Genomic DNA, 18,140 nt, shown 5'->3' on the forward strand with positions numbered 1-18,140 from the left:
TCTCCAAAGTAAAAGTATATCAAGGAATACTAATTCTTCTTCTTTAAAATGCCGTTATTTAGTGTAAAAATGGAAACATCGAACTATGAAATAGTAGTCCAATAGGCGGGATAAAGATATAGTTACTATTGACTGTTTGATTCTGTTTTCAGTTGATTTGATTTGATTTGATTTTAGAAAAAAATGTCTGTGGAGTAATTGGAATCTTGACGCTCATGATTTAATTTGATTTTTGATGTGGTTTGATTTTCTTCTGTATTCATTTAAGTACGCAGTTTTTCAATAACAATAGTAATATATAATATATTACGCATTTTTGCTGATAGTGAATCATAAATAAGCAAATAATTATATATATATCATTTTCAAAAAACGAAATGATAAACTTTCATAAATACTGAATTTCATCAAACATTATACAATTATTTACAGAAGAAGGATTGTCATTAAGAAGTATTGGCAACTGTTGTAATGACATTGTCTGCTGGATACTATACATTCTATTTAATATCCAGAGAAAGAGGAAGAACGAGAATAATATGTGCATGTAGAAAGTTGTTATGAAAGTATTAAACCGTGTAGGCATGTTTATGTTACTTAGTGTGTAAAATCAAGAATGTTTGAACGGGGATCCGAGAGGGAATTAATGATTGCGGTGTTTAGTTAAAAGTTTTTATTCATTTGTTCTTCTTCCAAAAAACGCTTTGGTTTGAATCATTGTCATCTAAATTTGGAGGAAAAGAGACCAATGTAGACTCAATAGCTTAAACTGGCTGGTGTCTCTGATTGAATATAAATGAGGCAAAAGCTTGAAACGTAGCAGAATGTAGGAAGGGAATCGTTCACGGATTGTTAATGTTTTACAAAATAAGAAGAGCAGAGTATGAAGGAAAAATAGGGGAAGAATATGATGAAGGATAAAGTGTTGAAAAAAAGTATATAATAATAATATCTCCTAAAGATCACGAAGAAGGAAGGCCATGGTATGCACCACCAATTTGCCAAAGGGTATTAAAATCAACATTAATTACATCAGACTACACAATGAAGTCAAATACAAAAGGGATTTTTTTTTTTTTTTTTGGGGGGGGGGGGTACCTTTGACATTCTGCCTTTTGGCCGCGCATAATTATATTGTAAATAGGTGGTTTAGACCATGTTTTTATGTGCGGTTGGTTTGTTTGCTAGTTGATTTATTTGTGTAAACCACCTTTATGAAATCAGGTTAAACAGTAATGTGTCCCCTTTAATAATGACTGTTATTCGCATAGCCTAGATAGACAAGACGAATAAACACAATATAGGGAATGTCTCAAAGACTATCATCGAACTCTTGGAGGACGGGAGTACTGTCTTTGGATACACCAATCAAATATTCATTGCAACTCATATCACATCACGAGTTGGGTGGAGAGTTGCCATTAATTGGAAAGGCCCAAAGGCGCGTGATTGCGACACGCTCGAGCGGCACAGCGGCAAGCAACTCCCCCTAAACTCCTCGGTCGGGTCTCAAGAGAGAGGCCCACTACAGCCCAAGCGTATAACCTTCATAATTTGGAAATATCTAGATAATACCTCCAGCTCTAAAATGATACCGTCCGCATATTAAGCACTTCACCCTGAGATTAAATGAAGCAGGATTTTGCTGGGATCACTGGATCAGAATATGGATATGAATTAATTCATCCGTTACCTTAATTGCCCGACATTCCTTAAGACAGTGTGAAAAAGGTTCTATTGATATTTTGGAGGCGGGTGGGTGAGTGGTGTGCCGAGCTGATGCCTATTGTGGAAATATGAGTTTCAAATGTTTGAATTATGCGAGTCAGAGAAAATGAAATTTTTGTATAGCAAAATATTGTTTCCTCATTGGAATACACTTAAAACATTACGATACTCTCTTCACTAGCTGAATATTATGCTTACTCTCTAAGAAGAAAAGAGTTAATGTTAACGCTTTTTTCACTACATTTCTACCCTGCAGCGGAGTCACGTTAGTGGCCACTCGATTTTTTTTTCTTCGATATAGTAGGCCTATACTCGGGTATGATTTTAGCGAGATGCCTATAAATAGATAATCAATATATTTCATTAAGTGTATTTGGATGACGAAATAATATTTTTAAATCATTTTCGGACACCCCTCTCCTCGAGTATGCAGCTTTCATAACTCTTGGGGGGGGGGGTAGCCCCGAGCCCCCCTCCCCGACGCCTCGTAATCCTATAAGAGTATTGCTTAACATAGATCTGCAACATTTCTCGGGCATTTCTCATAATGTTTTCAGTAGTAATACTGCTAATGGCGACCAACTGATTTGCAATTCAGTCCATCACAATTATATTCCTTACCCACCTCAAGTGATATTAACATGTAATTGGTTCGTTCGATGGCGCGAAAGACCATTTCAAGACACTATACGTACGTGTCTTTTAACAGAAATAACACGTTGGGACTTTTTACATCCCCAAGGAAATCAGACTAGAGATTAAAATTTGAAGTCGGCTTGAAATCAATTAGTGCGTCGGTCTTTAACCTTATACCACGTGCAGAAAACTTATACCCCAGTCATACTATGGGTGGGGGGGGGGGTATGATGGATCAGTGGTAGAGCAGTGATCTTCTATTAAACCAGGATCGAGGTCTCGAGTTCGAAACCAAGTCACTGTGCTCTTGCCCTTTGGCTTTGGTAAGCGGCATTAATCCTCATATCCAAGTCCCTCGGAAAGGATGTATACATCCGTGGGTCTCCTTGTAGCCTACCTACATGCATTCACCAACGTTCATGTGACAATCGTCAATCAATAAAGTGCTTGGTTCAACACCAGACCGAGAACGGACCGAATGAGATAATAGTGTGGGGTATTGTATAGCGCTCATGTCTGTCAAACTTGATACTCCTGGCGCTCGTCAATAACATTACCCCCGGCTCTAGCATGGCTGTCATCATGGCGCTCTAGCATGATTCCTACCAGGTTCCCATTTACATCACCTGGGTTGAGTGTGGCAAATGTAGATCACTGTCTTGCCAAAGGACATTGGTTTCGTGGCGGGACTCGAACCGCGGACCTTGTGATCCATAGTCTGTGGCGTATCCACTAGACCACGACACCTCCACACATTACGGTCTATAAATTAATTTGGAGACTGTTAGGCGGTGTGACTGAGGTTTGAAAAGAATTTATGATTGGCTGTGTTTAACTTCGTCATAATTATGTCATGTCGCCAGAGTGCCCGTGACGCTTTTACGCTGATCAAAGAGGGAATGGAAGCAAGAAAGAGAGAGAGAGAGAGAGAGAGAGAAAGGGTGAGAGAAAGGGTGAGAGAGAGAGAGAGAGAGAGAGAGAGAGAGAGAGAGAGGGAGGGATATTAAAGCGGGAGACAGATAAATGGATATAGTAAGGGGTAGGCATATAGATAGAGAAGAGAGAGAGAGAGAGAGAGAGAGAGATAGAGAGAGAGAGAGGGGGGGTTATTTGAACGAGAGAAAAAAAAAAGAAAATCATGTATACGAAACACGAAACAAATCCAAATACTACACACAATAATATCATTTTTAAATGAAATACCGAAAATTGTAAGCTAATATTATTGTTTGAAGCATGTTAATCTGAAGGACTGACTTTTCCCTCTTCACGGATGAACAGGGGGATAAAGAAGGTCCCTGTGGTTTTCAATTCATATTATTCATTTACAATTATGACAGGAGAGATAAATGTCGAGAGAGGGAGAGGGAGGTAGATAGAGAGGGAGAGAGAGAGAGAGAGAGAGAGAGAGAGCAAGAGATGCTGTAAAGATCTATGTTCAAAATTAATTTAGATGCACCGTCTCTTGCCCATAACGTTTAAATATGTTTTATTACCACTTTTCATGAAACGATTGTGACAATATACATATAGTTAATATATTTTTAGAACTTTATTGATCAATCTCACGACCCTTTAAATTTATCAACAAAGCTCAGAGAAGATATAAACTTTATCTATCACGAATAAACCATATTGTCTGTCACAATCATACTTGAAAATAGATGTGAGAAAAAGTGATTCCACATTCATGGGTAACAGTATATATTCGAGAATTCGTTCAAAACGCTTGAGATGATAAATCATCTTGTCGAATGATCCATATTAGAATTCCGTGCATTAAATTGAGTAGGCCATTTTTGTAATGAAACGAATAATGCATATGCCTATGTAAAGCGCCTCGAATACGAATTATTTCAGTCACGTGTTACAGCATAAAGTAAATGTATCTTAATAGTCTGAACTCAAAGTGCAGTAGTACGAACATTATGGCTTGCCCTACCTAACAACACGTAATGCATGCAGTTCAGTGCATTCTGATTCGCTTCTATTTCTCTATACAGAAGTAGTTGAAATCAAAACAAATATAATTCCGTAGCTAAATCCTTCACAAGTAAAAAACTAAATTCGTACATTTTTTCTTTTTTTATCTAAAAAAGAATACAGAAGAACAATATTTAAAATCTATAAATTGTTTTAAAACTTTTTTTTAAATATCAAACAATACTTTGTACATGAAATAATAATACTCTTTTAATAAATCAACTACCCATGAAGAGAATTACCACCCCCGCCGTCTTTTCCACCAGATATTTTAAAAATATTTATAAGGTGTTTTATTTTCTCAATACCAGAGGCAGTACATATATTGATCAAAATCATGCAATTTACATCATACTGACTTGACATTACATTCAGAATAATCAAAATACAATTCAAAAATATTATTGTTAATTAACATCAATTGTTAAACTAAACTCTTTCATACATTTTCCTTATTTTTTTAAAACAATAATAGTAATAATAAAAATGATAGAATACTTATTTATTTCATGTTCATTTTTGTTCTTTAAAACAAAAAACAAACAAACAAACAATATTTTTTTTGTTTTTTTTTGTTAAAGAAAACAAAAATACAGTACTACCTCTGAAAAGAGAAAACCTCCCCCAGAGAGAGATAAAGATAAAAAAAAAAAACATGAAAACAAACAAACAAACATGCATAATTTTTTTATTTTCATAGATTTTTACTCTCTTTTCTCATAAAGAAAATTTCACATAATTTATAACATTTTATACAACATTACAAATAATCTTCACATATAGGCCTAAATAATTTTTCAAATGAACTTTAATATTTCCCTACAAGGTTACAAATAAATTTTCATATAGAATATATTTGCAAATGAAGTTACACATTTACAGAAGAAAAATATTCACATAAACAAAATTATAGTTTCACTTTTTAAACAAATCGCACACACAATTTCCTCGTCTAGCTTGCATATCATTATCAATTTTCAATTATTTCTAGTCTATTCCACAATAATTTTTCAAAATTTCTCTCAAAGAGAAAAAAAGGATTATGATAGAGAAGATAAAGATATATCATAATGATAAAAGAAGAAAAAGATAGAGAACACCCTCCCCCCCCCCCCGCCCCAGACAACACTTAAACACACGATAACAAGGACGACAAAACACACAAAACACACACACATACAAATGAACAAACAAAACAAAAGTGAAAAGAAAAGCAAGGATAGAGAAGCGAAGAGGGTCGAGAAGTTGTATATTGGAAGAAAAAAAAAGAGAAAACAAACAAACAAATGAACATTAATTTTATTCGAAACTTTCCAAGGCTTTCCAATTCGCTAAATTTGAAAGGGTTAAGGGTATCCTTTTCCACTGAGAAGTTTTTTCTCTTCATTTCTATTTTCCAGTAATCTATCTTCTATTCCTTTTAGCTTTTGGAGGGTTTCTCTTCTCTCTACTGTGGAAAACCATACCTAAACAAAATCAAAACATGGTTCAAGAATTGCTCTGTTTTTATGGTACTGTCATCATCTATTCCTATATGAATTTCTTTCCAGGATTGAATTTCTTCAGAATTGGTAACTTGAAATCAACCCTTCTTGGATATCGATAGCTCAGCTTGGCTTAGATAACATTAGCAGTTTCAAAATGGCGTCAATTCTGGGACGAGCATCGCACAAATTGGCGTCAAATTTGAGAACTGTTCTTACAAACCCTGTTTTAAGTAGGACACCGGTAGTATCTTCGACAAGGTAACAAGTCATTACCTGATAATTTGCCTCTTTAATCGTAATAATGTTGATTTTAGAATAGCAAACTGCTTACTCCTGTTAGGCTGTACGTGCACCATGTCGTGTGTGGTCCCACATGTTAAGATTCATGTTGTGGCTGATGTTGTTCCATTCACTTCCTAGCTATCTGAACCGAGTCCGCGTCTTCCTTCTCATGTTCTAGCATGTCTAAACGCTAATGCGAGTCTTTTATATTGACATGAGTTTACAGTCTTGGTATAATTAATACAGTTGAACTTGCTTTTCAGTATTTCTCTTCTTCTTTTGCGTACAGTATGTTGCAATTATTTTGTGATTGTGATTTTCTAAATTCTATTCTGAATCATTCTCTCTAAAACTAAAACAAAACAAATTAAAAGCATCAGAAGTTCATCTTGTGCAAAACCATCAGCTTTCTCTTCCATGTATTGTTAATGATGGCCATTTTCATGGCAAGAATTCATGTGACCTGCAAAGATTTAATTCTGTTTCAATTGTTATTCAATTTTGTTAGTGGCATGAAACTTTGCAAATCTGAACCAGTCGCACAATTTGAAAACATTTCATGCATGCAAAGTTTCTGGTCATTTATTAGCATCTAGGTCTACATATGCTGGTATGAGTGCCAGATTGCCAGATACTATGTTATTGAACAAATGTTATGAAATAGACCCTACTTGTTCTTTTTTTTCTTAACAGGGGTAAACAATGGCAGCCAGAGGTGAAGGATATAGAGCAGTACTCGAAGGCTGTGATGTATCCGGATGAAAACACCGCCAAATGGCCCTCACCGCCTTGGGATGGTAAGAATTCCTTCACTTTATTACCCCCCCCCCCCCCCCCCCCCCCCGCACCCATTTTGTAAGACAGAGCTACTATAAAAGATACCTTTTTGGGGGGGGGGGGGGGAGAAGACATGGCGGCAGAGTGTATTTTGCCCCTTAAATTCTTTAAAATGCCCCCTTGAATGAAAATAGTGTCACAAGTAAGAAAAAATAATTATTTGGTTTAATTGTTTAAAAAATAGGTGGGAGAGTTTGCAAAGCGACGTGTACACATGTGGCATCCCTTTTCTATCTACAAAAATTTTAATCTAATTCTTTGAGTTGGGGTGTACATGGTTGAAATGTTATGTAATAGCATTTTGTTTTCCTTCAATGTTCTGAACTTGATACTTTTTCATAAATTACATGTATCATCAAGTATTGGAGAATTGAATTATTGAAACTTAAAGGGGGCACTATGAACATCATTCATTTTTCTTTTCAATTTCCATCATGTACATTTTCATAGATTCAAATAAGCAATAGTGTGAAAGACATACTTCGAGCCATGAAACCCATCAAACTGTTTTTGATTATCAACGCCATTCCTATTCTGTTTGTAGATCGAGATCCAATTGCAGAGAAAGATGTTGCCAATTTAGTAATCAACTTTGGACCTCAGCATCCAGCTGCCCACGGTGTGCTCCGTCTTGTTCTGGAACTTAGTGGAGAGGTGAGAAGCAGAAGAAAGACCATAAGGCCAAGATGCCATGAAAGAGTCGTTTCTTTTTAAAAATTATTATATTCATTTTTACTGTAACATGACATCAATGGTATTACATTTTGTTCCAGTGTCCAAAAATCATAACCAATATACAAGAATTGCATGCTGGCTTCCTCCTCTTCCTCTTTTTGTTTTTTGTGTTGTTATTCTTTTTCTTATTCTTCTTCATCTCCTGTAATATAAGTATCGTCAACAGCATAATTATCATCATCATCATCATCATCATAAATAGCAATTGTAGTAGCAGTATCATTATTGACACAAGCTCTCTTCTTTTTTTTCCATCTCTACAGAGTATAGTCCGATGTGACCCTCACATCGGTCTCCTTCACCGAGGTACTGAGAAGCTGATTGAATACAAGACGTACATGCAGGCCCTGCCCTACTTTGACCGGCTTGATTACGTCTCTATGATGTGTAACGAGCAAGCATACTCCCTCGCTGTCGAGAAGATGCTCAACATCACAGTCCCAGAGAGGGCCAAGTACATCAGGGGTAAGCCAAAAAAAACTTTAAAAAAAACATTTTAATGAATATTTATGTATACTTTCTATTTCATAACTTTAAACCATGTAAAATGTATTATATTATTAAATGTTGAATTGTGTATATTAGATTTCTTGTCAAAATTACTGTTCCGTTGGAAATGAAAGGTAAAAGTGAACCGAACTGAAGATGTAGTGTTTTAGATTTTGAAGTGTCCAGTGACTTGGTCATGATGGCCATTATTTCTTGTACCGGTATCTAGTAATTTGAATATCTAGTTAAATATGTATTATTTCATTATCATTTTCTTCTACCATTGTATGCGTACCTATTTTATCATTTTGATGATATCTTTTTGTCATTTTACCCTGGAAAAAAAATTAAGAAGTGAAATTTTATTAATAAACCACTTGAATTCAATTCCACGCTTCTGCCTGAGACTTAACAAAATTGTGATTGGGGAACTAGAGTTATATAGACTATAAACAGTTAATTGCTTCTCATAATTTTACTTTCAGTGTACTAGTGGTACTGCCTTATCGCTGCTGGTGCAAATGCCTCCAGCACCATTACCATCACATACCCTAGTAATAATCCTAATGAGCTTATACATTGCATGTAAAGTGAGAGAGAGAGAGAGAGTGAGAGAGTGTGTGAGAGAGAGAGAGAGATAGAGAGAGATGGGAAAATAAAAGAGACCAGAAAGAAAGTGAGATATTTATGATAGAGAAAGAGGTAATTACAAGATGGGAGAGAAAGACAAAAAGGTGGGAGGACAGCAAGACAGAAGCATGCACCCAAAATACAGTCACAGAATATTGATAAGCAGAGAGTGAGAGAAAGAGCAATGGGGGAGGTGACGATGTTGGATAACAGTCTCTAAGAACACCAAACATTATAGAGGTGCAGTGTACCTTAGCCTTGCGTTTATAAAGACTTCATTGAACAACCACATGTAATCGCCCCTTCCATTTCTTCTCTCACTCAGTCATGATGGGTGAGCTGACGAGGATCGCCAATCACATCATGGCCGTGGGAACGCACGCCCTGGACATCGGAGCCATGACTCCATTCTTCTGGCTCTTTGAGGAGAGAGAGAAGGTGTGTTCACATTCCCATCTAATCATCCTTAAATGTGTAGTCTCAGTGTTTTTATGTTGTTATGTCTTTACTGGTGTAAAGGAGACAATTTTTCTTGATTTAAACTTAAATGAACAATCTTTCAGGGCCCCGTTTCATAAAACTTGACATCAATAACAAGTTACAAGCTACTGTTAATAAGCTACTGAAATCATGGCATGTGATTGGCTGAGACCAAATTTGTCATAGAAATTTAGCATTTGTTATAGATAAAAAGTTTTTATGAAACAGGCCCCAGGTCTTGATTTGAAGAATTTGAAAAATATTCAGGTTAGTGTTCAATGCTGTCCTGATTAAGTTGAATCAATAGTGTATCATTCAAATGCAAACAAAACATGCTAAGATTACTTATTATTCTGAATCAAAGAGTTTCTCTTTATATTATCAAGGGATGTGTATCTATATATATTCATACTTTGTTTGTTTATTTGAGATTGTACTAAGATATACTCAACAGATTGTCTTCTACAAACAAAGAGCTTATACATGTAGCACAACACCATTTCCAATGATATTATTTATAAAGTTACAGACTTTTGAGCTCTATGAGTATGTATGTTGAGGAGATTTGCATACATAAATACATGTGGGCCAAAGATTCGCTTTCAGTTATGATTTTATGACATTGATTACAAATATTCTCATTTCTTTTTTTATTTCCAGACTTTTGAGTTGTATGAGCGTGTATGTGGAGCACGCATGCATGCAGCTTACGTCAGACCTGGTGGTGTTTCACAGGTAAGGACATTAAAATAATCTCCTTGTTTTCGGCTACCGGTACTTTCATCTTGGTTGACTTTTCACCATTTATTGGAAAAAGGTGAAGCTTTTTATTGGCAGGTTGGTTTGCACATTAAAGGTAATGCAAAGTTTCAGAAAATTTTGAAAATTGGATTGATAGTAATTGCTTTAAATGTTGAAATATTTGGATGCCCCTGTAGATGTAATATAAGCACTAGAAAATTCAGCCCCTAAAACACTTCTGCTTTCAATAAATTGAATAATCAAAATTTTCCAAATATTTCAAATAGCACCTAAGGCCATTCCATGGTAGCTGTGATCATGAAAATCTTAGAATATGCAGTTCTGATATATTATTTCCAAACGGGAATAGCAATTAGGTCAATTGTAGTCAAGAAAGATTGTTTTAGAGCTAAAGTAATATCAGTCTGGAGAGGGCGCTATACAACATAAAGAGTTTATTTTTTACAATTTCATTACTTTATACTCAATTTCAACCGCGACAATGATCATTGAATTTGATCATTGAAGGTAAAATCGAATAGGCTTCTAATATGTTCATTTGAACCAAATTCATGACCCCTTACCAAAACTTTGAAATACCTTTAAGGTCAAAAGTGTATCAGGTGGGATGTATCTGGAAATTGTTTATAATTTTTTCTTCAGTAACTTAGTCTATGAAACGCTTTCATTAATATTGGTTATTTCTTTAACAAGATTTAAAGCACAAAAATATACCCTATCAGAATAGTTTAATATTTCCAACAAAAAATGGATTCACTGAAGGAAATGTGCTAAATGGAGATTAATGCCATGTCGGGATCGAACGCACAACCTTTGCATTTCAAGTCAAGTGCTTCAACCACTGGACTAGGACACCTCTGTGCATGTTTTGCAAAAATATTTCCTGATAAATTCTCCAATGAAACCAGACTTCAGTATTTTGTTATAACAATTCTGTAAAATGTTGCCCCTAATTGTAATCACTTTTGTCTTATCATAGGATCTTCCCCTTGGGTTTCTCGATGACATGTATGACTTCATCAAGAACTTCTCAATTCGAATTGATGAGCTAGAGGAGGTAAGAAATAATGACAACTGTTGATGTTTACCCTAAAATAAAAGAGGAAGTGGGGGTCAGGGTGTTTCACAAAGATCAGATGTTGAACTTATCTCTAAGTTGGACTTATGGAAAGCTGTTAGCATCTTTGAAAATATTGTGTAAAGGTTATTGTAAAATCGTTCATATTTTCTATTATCAAGGAGATTTCATGTTCTTGATCTTGAATTTTTTCTTTTTGATATATTTTATTTTAAGGCTACAAATGGCTCTCCATAATGTTAATAATAAAAGATAAGTTTGACTTACGATCTTTGTGAAAAAAAACCCTGGTAAAGATGAAAAGCACTTTGAGATCTTTCTCATTGAATAAATGTCAGTTTGGAAGAATATCATAGTAGGAATGTTTCCTGAAGAGAATTGCTTGTCTAATACTGACAAATTTGAAGTTATGATGGGAAATTGCTTAAAAGTTTGGACCCCACTTTCAGGCTACATGTTTGTCAAGTCCCATATACCTATATGTATGCTGAGCATGTGATTTTCAGCAAGACTGAGACCATTTCTTTTCATTTCTATAAGTCCAAAACCTGACAGTAGTCTTCTGTGCTACATAATATTCCGCTATTGAATGTACATAATCAACTTTTTCCAATTGCTTCCAGACAATTATGTTCATAATGCAATCGCATGACCAGTATTCAACTTTATCTTTGAGCAAATGCAAAAGTATAAATTTCCATAAAAGATGCTTCATTTCCCCTGCCATGTATGATAATTGATATATGTACCTATTCTTTATTCCCATTTCAGATACATGTACATGATATTATTTAGTGGGTAGGGGAGGGCGGGGGGGGGGGGGGGGGGGGGAATATTCAAGGAAATACGATGCTGCCAAGAGAATTGGGGAGTCAATAGTGGAGTGACCTATTGTCCTTTTAACATTAAAGTCCTCCAGGTTCCAGCTATTCTTGAAATCAAGAAATGGATATGGGAAATCAGTACCCTTTTGTATACTTAGGGAAAATTCAAATGAAGGGGTAAAATAGGGAAATTTATTCGCAAAAAAAGTGGTAAATCTCTTGTATTTTGTCTTATGAATGAATAGGGTATTCATTGGATGATGGTCATTGTGGCTTTTAGAGTGTCAAAGACCTCTTTTAGTGATCCTGGAATTTGTTTCGGGGTTAGGGAGAAAGGGTTGTACGTTTCCATGACAGGCTAGATATCCTGATGGGTGTTTCACAAAGAGTTAAGTTTGACTTAAGGTCATGTGTAAGTGCCAATGTGCATACGGTATTAAACGCGTAATCTCATTTGTAGATTACCCAATAGCGCGCGTCCCCTGAGCATGATCTGACCAATGCGAGGTGTGTCATATACCGCACGCTACTAGGAATTTAAGTGCGACTTTATATCAAACTTAACTCTTTGTGAAACACCCCCCCTGGTCTTATGTTACTCCATAACAGATGTTGACCAACAATCGTATCTGGAAGGACCGCACCGTTGATATCGGTGTGGTAACGGCAGAGGACGCACTCAACTATGGCTTCAGCGGTGTCATGCTCCGCGGCTCGGGCATCAAGTGGGACTTGCGTAAGGTCCAGCCGTACGACGGCTACGAGAAGATGAACTTTGATATCCCAATAGGATCCAAGGGAGATTGCTATGATAGGTAGGTATAGTGAGCATACCTGCCCGATCTCCCCCTTTCTTTCCTCCCCCTTTTTCCCCTTCCCCTCTTCTCCCCTTCCAGAGATGCCAACAGGTACGATTAAATCGTATTTAGTACGATAATAAGAGTGAAATACGATCTTCAAATCTTAAAATACAATTTTGAAAAAAAAAAAAAAAAATATTTTTTATTTTTTTAAACCCATAAAAACAGCGGAATCGCATAGAAACATGTATAAATAAACCCTGCCACCCCAACAAAAACTTTGCTTTACAATTTTCTCTTTAAATTTTAATGAAAGAGCAAACATTTTTCTGAAATTTTACCTGCCCGAGGCCGATGGGCCAGTGGTAGTAACGAGTTTTTAGGATACTCAGGCTGTTTTTTTTTGTGGCATCTCTTCCCCTCTTCTCCTCTCTCCCTCTTCTCTCCTCTCCCTATTTTCATAGGGATCATCTATACATTAAATCATCCAAATCCATACGTTAACTATGAAAAGATGAAATTGATATCCTTAAATGGCCTAATAGAGATTTCTATGACAGTTATATTTAGTTATTACAAGCTCAAGAATGAAAGCATTGTTTGTCATTTCCTTGGTAGTCTTGATAATACAATGTCCTGTGGTGTCAGACTCCACAATCCATGACCTTTTTGAATATGAAGGATAATGAGTGTTTTTGTATGCAATTTGCTACCTTTAATGGTGTTGGTGCATCTGTTAGGTACAGTCAAACCTGTCTGTAGGGACCGCCCAAGGGAAACACAAAAAGTGGTCTTTGAAGACGGGTTCCTTTAGTACATCTTTCAATGAGAAACCATTTTCAATGCTAACAAAAAATGTTGTCTTTCTAGACAGTTAGTCATTAAAGCAGGTTTGACTGTACTTGAAGGAAAGTTCATCTAGTATTGTTTTGCTCTGTTCTTTGTAGGTATCTATGCCGTGTGGAGGAGATGAGGCAGAGTCTTAGGATCGTCCATCAGTGTCTGAACGAGATGCCGGAAGGGGAGATCAAGGTTGATGACCATAAGATCAGTCCACCAGGCAGGGCAGAAATGAAGGTGAGCTGGAGAATGTGAAGAAGAAAGATGAAAGTAGTTGTAGTGGTGGTGATGATGAAGATGATGAAGATGATGATGGTGGTGGTGATGATGATGATGACGGTGGTGGTGATGATGGTGATGATAATCAGGATAGCGTCGGACTGACGTTAACTCTTGCAGGGATACTGGCACATTTATTTTTCTATTCCTAGTTTTATATAGAGAGACAACTTAGGACATGACTTATGTCCCTGAGAAAGGATACAAATTAATTTTCTCATTGTTACAAGTCAAGAGAACCAGCTGCTCCACATTATTTCCAGTTCCATGTTGCTTACATTTATTAGCTCTGTCTTTAAATCCCCACTGCACTACTTATAGCTACTTGCGCCCTCTATATAGCAAACAATGCCTAATCGGTGACCATTGGTCCCCCATGATCCTCTTTTTCTTATGTTAAGTGAGAGCTTATTTGATGAGATAACCACCTGTCAGTGACCTTGCAGGGTGGTCTAATCCCTTCTGTAAACTTGTACAGATGGGCTTCAAGCATCTTAGTTGACCATTTTACTAATCAATCAGTCACAAGTCATCTGAACCACTTATGCCATTCTTCTATCTCCAGGACTCGATGGAATCCCTGATCCACCATTTCAAGCATTTCACCCAGGGTTTCCAAGTCCCACCAGGTGCTACATACACCGCTATTGAGGCACCCAAGGTGAGTTGTGACCCATTGCCTAGTTTTTGTCTCGCAAATCTTGTCACCAGTGACAAATGACAATTTGTGTTATAAGCTACTGAAATCCTTGCTTCTGATTGGTAATCAGCGGATTTGTTACTGATTTTTGTTATTTGTGATTGAAAAAAGGCTTTGTGAAATGCCCCCAGGACCCTGTCTTATAAAACTTGTTATTGATAACCAATGCTAAAAATTCTATGACAAATTAGCTCTCGGCCAATCAGATGCCATGATTTCAGCAGCTTATTACAGTAATTGATAACAAGTTTTATGAAACGGGGCCCAGATTCAAATTCATACCTGGGTCGCATACTTTATTTATACATTTATTTCCCTTCTTTTTGTGTACAAATGATACCAATACAGGATATTTATGACTGACTACAGTATTTGATTTCTTTTTACAGAGTGAGTTTGGGGTAAACTTTGGATCGAATGGCGCAAACCAAGCCATGCTAATAAAATATCTTCAGGAAATATTAGAAAAAAATTGAAGCATTCACATCTTAACAACTTATTGACAGATTTCCATTTCTGTTCATCCTTCTGAGGAAACATTACAATGAAATGTAAAGCATTACCATTTCTGGGGGGGGGGGGGGTGTTTCACAAAGATCCTAAGGTGAACTTAGCTCTAAGTTGGACATTATGGAAAGCCGTTGGCATCTCTGAAAATATTTTGTAAAAGTTATTTTAAAAGGCATAAAATGTTGATTCAAATCATTCATATTTTATATTATCAAGGAGATTTTGTGTTCTTGGTGTGGATTTATGAAGTCTAAAATTCTTGACTTTTTGCTTTTGAATATATTTCATCTTATCGCTACAAATGGCTCTCTATAGTGTTTACGTCCAACTCAGAGATAAGGTCAACTTAGGATCTTAGTGAAACACCCCCCTGGATCCTTTTTTGACTGACTATGTGATTTCTTTGGCAGGGTGAGTTTGGTGTATACATGGTATCGGATGGCTCCAGCAAGCCGTACCGCTGTAAGATCCGAGCACCAGGGTTTCTCCATCTAGCTGGATTGGACAAGGTCTGCAAGGGTCACATGTTGGCTGATGTCGTAGCAATCATCGGTAAGCATGCATGGTGCGATGTGAAATATGCCCCCCCGACAATAGGCTATTTTCTTAACCCATTAGCAACTAAACCGCCTGAAACTCCCCCTCCTTTTACTCACTGAACCGCCTGTCCGTTTCCCTCCGTTTATAACGCACTATAGTATCCGTTTTAGGGTCTACCGTGATAACAATGTCAAAATGAGAGCAATATTGCAACATCTTCCAGTGAGAAATAGGCCATTTTTACAAAATCTATAGTTGCTAATGGGTTAATGTAAGCAAATTCAATATGTACGTCTTTGTGAAGTGCCTTGATGCAAAAAGTTTTTGAATTTGTTTTGATAATTAATTATATTTCAATAGTCAGATTGCAAATAACATACTTAAGTTGTTGGTAGGTAGGACAAACAAAATGTCTTGCCCTACCTAACAGCATGTAATATATGCAATTTACACAATGACTATTGAAATACAATTATATGTAACAGGTGAATGAAATAATCTGTATCAAGCCACTATACAAAGATGTATGCATTAAATTTGGTTACATTAAAAAACTTGCCTATTGCTGTGGGCTCTATTTTATCACAAGTATAGGGTAAGAGATAGGGATAGAGTTGCAATCAGGGTTTAGGTTAGCATTAGGGTTAAGACTAGGCTTGTGATTGGGTTTAATGTTTGGATTTGTGTTACGGATAGGGGGTTCAGGGTTTGAGTTCTGTTAGTATTGGAAATTACCACAGAGCAATTGTTGCAGGAGCAAGTGTCGTACAACTGTCATTACAGATCAGTGCAGAGAATCCTATACAGACCACCACAACTCTTGCGACATGTCACTTATAATCACGTTGTCAACCACATACCGGTAGTGAATATTTCCCCCATTTATCACAGAATCATTCTAACTTTACTGAATCATTCGTATTCTTGATATTTGTGACATTTCTGATGTTGATTTTCAATGTCGGGACCAAGGTGTAAAACAGTCCTTCAAGTGATCTTGCAGTCCTGAACAAATGATTTGAATAAAATAAATTAAAATGTCACCATTGTCAATTTTAACCATATTGTAATGAACGTACTTTTCCTCTCCAAAGCATTTGATTTGATCTTCCCATCTCTATCTCTGTTTTTTAGGTACATTGGATGTTGTGTTTGGAGAAGTGGATCGATAAACAACCTGCCTCACACGCACCGTAGCACACATCACCCCAATTAAGGAAGTGGGGGGGGGGGGGGGGGGTAACAAGGAGCCACAAGGTTGCTCCCAAGAGTTTGCTTTATTGATGGCAATAAGTATGCCATCTGCATATGCTATCAACTGTATTCTTTATTGCCAGGGAGGTGGGGGATATTGAGATACACATTGTAATAATCAGATGGAATGATCCTTATTATCACATGGCAATAGTTTGTCTGCAAGCTCCTCTATTTTGAAGATGAAATTAACAATTATTGAGATCAGTTTTCATTTACTGAATCTTTTATTCGTATTTTACCTCAATTTAACATATTGTAAATAGTGAAAGTAACTCCTAAATCCTGACCCATTTGTGTCATTATCACTTTAACCTAATGAGCTTTGTGACGGGGATTGGAAATTAGCAAATCATAAGAAAATATCATAGAAATCTTGATTAATTTCAAATGATGCAGATTACCTTATGTTTCTTACATAATTTCTTCTCTCTCCAACAATTTCTCTAATGTAAATGCTGTAAATACACTTGTCATTCAAGAGTTTTAGGAATTATTGGAATTTGAAAGCACATATTCTCATTCAACTGTTCATAACCTATTGTGATGTTAGGTGCAGATTGAAATACAGCCTCAAATGTCATGCATTTTGTGCATGTCCTCATGTCGCAGTTCTTCTAGTGTGTGACGTGAAATGTATTAAATCAAAGATATTTATAGTAATACAACTATTTGCATTTCATGAGCACATCGTTTGAAAAAGAAGAAGACATTTTATGCTGGAGACTTTGCGACACGATTCCATTTGTCTGAATTATATCAAATTGATTAATTTGGTAGCCCTTCACATCTGTGTTTTTATCGGAGGGCATTAGCTCTGAGTGTAAACAAAGAGTTTTATGTGCTGTTCGTTCGAAAGAACAAATAAAGGAAACTGAATTCATTCCTTTTTGTAGTACGGTAGTTATTATTTTGAGTCTACATGATTGTTATAAAAGGGGAAGAGGGGAATGAGACTGGTAGGGAAAATATAAAAGAGTACAAATTGTATAGAAAGAGTGTTAGGAAAGAAGAAAATGAAAAAAATGTTTGTGGGAGGGGACGAGAGATTGAAGGAGAGAATGGAGGGAAAGGGAGAAATCAAGAGTATGAGGAAAGAAGGAGAGCTTTATGAAAAGAGAAATTGGGGGAAAAGGGATACAAAAAGAGGACAGAATTACGAGTGATAGATACATTTTTAAAATCCTCAATTGTGTGTATATTACCAAAGAACTGCTCCCTGTAAATATTAAAAAAGGTGGGCAAAACCCTAACTGTAATTTTCAA

General features: G+C 36.3%; 1 protein-coding gene across 1 annotated transcript; it reads left to right on the top strand.

Moving 5' to 3' along the window:
- Positions 1–5,958: 5,958 nt before the first annotated feature.
- LOC581848 (NADH dehydrogenase [ubiquinone] iron-sulfur protein 2, mitochondrial) lies at positions 5,959–17,759 on the top strand. Its single transcript, XM_781829.4, has 12 exons — positions 5,959–6,092; positions 6,810–6,913; positions 7,498–7,607; positions 7,952–8,153; positions 9,133–9,245; positions 9,948–10,022; positions 11,029–11,106; positions 12,561–12,766; positions 13,699–13,828; positions 14,436–14,531; positions 15,491–15,632; positions 16,755–17,759. The coding sequence occupies exons 1-12, from the start codon at positions 5,989–5,991 to the stop codon at positions 16,790–16,792; spliced, it is 1,398 nt and encodes a 465-aa protein (XP_786922.3). The 5' UTR covers positions 5,959–5,988; the 3' UTR covers positions 16,793–17,759.
- The last annotated feature ends 381 nt before the right edge of the window (positions 17,760–18,140 follow it).

The sequence above is a fragment of the Strongylocentrotus purpuratus genome, unplaced genomic scaffold (genome assembly GCF_000002235.5).
Source record: "Strongylocentrotus purpuratus isolate Spur 01 unplaced genomic scaffold, Spur_5.0 spur5_scaffold_1, whole genome shotgun sequence".
In the NCBI taxonomy this organism is placed as follows: Eukaryota; Metazoa; Echinodermata; class Echinoidea; order Camarodonta; family Strongylocentrotidae; genus Strongylocentrotus; species Strongylocentrotus purpuratus.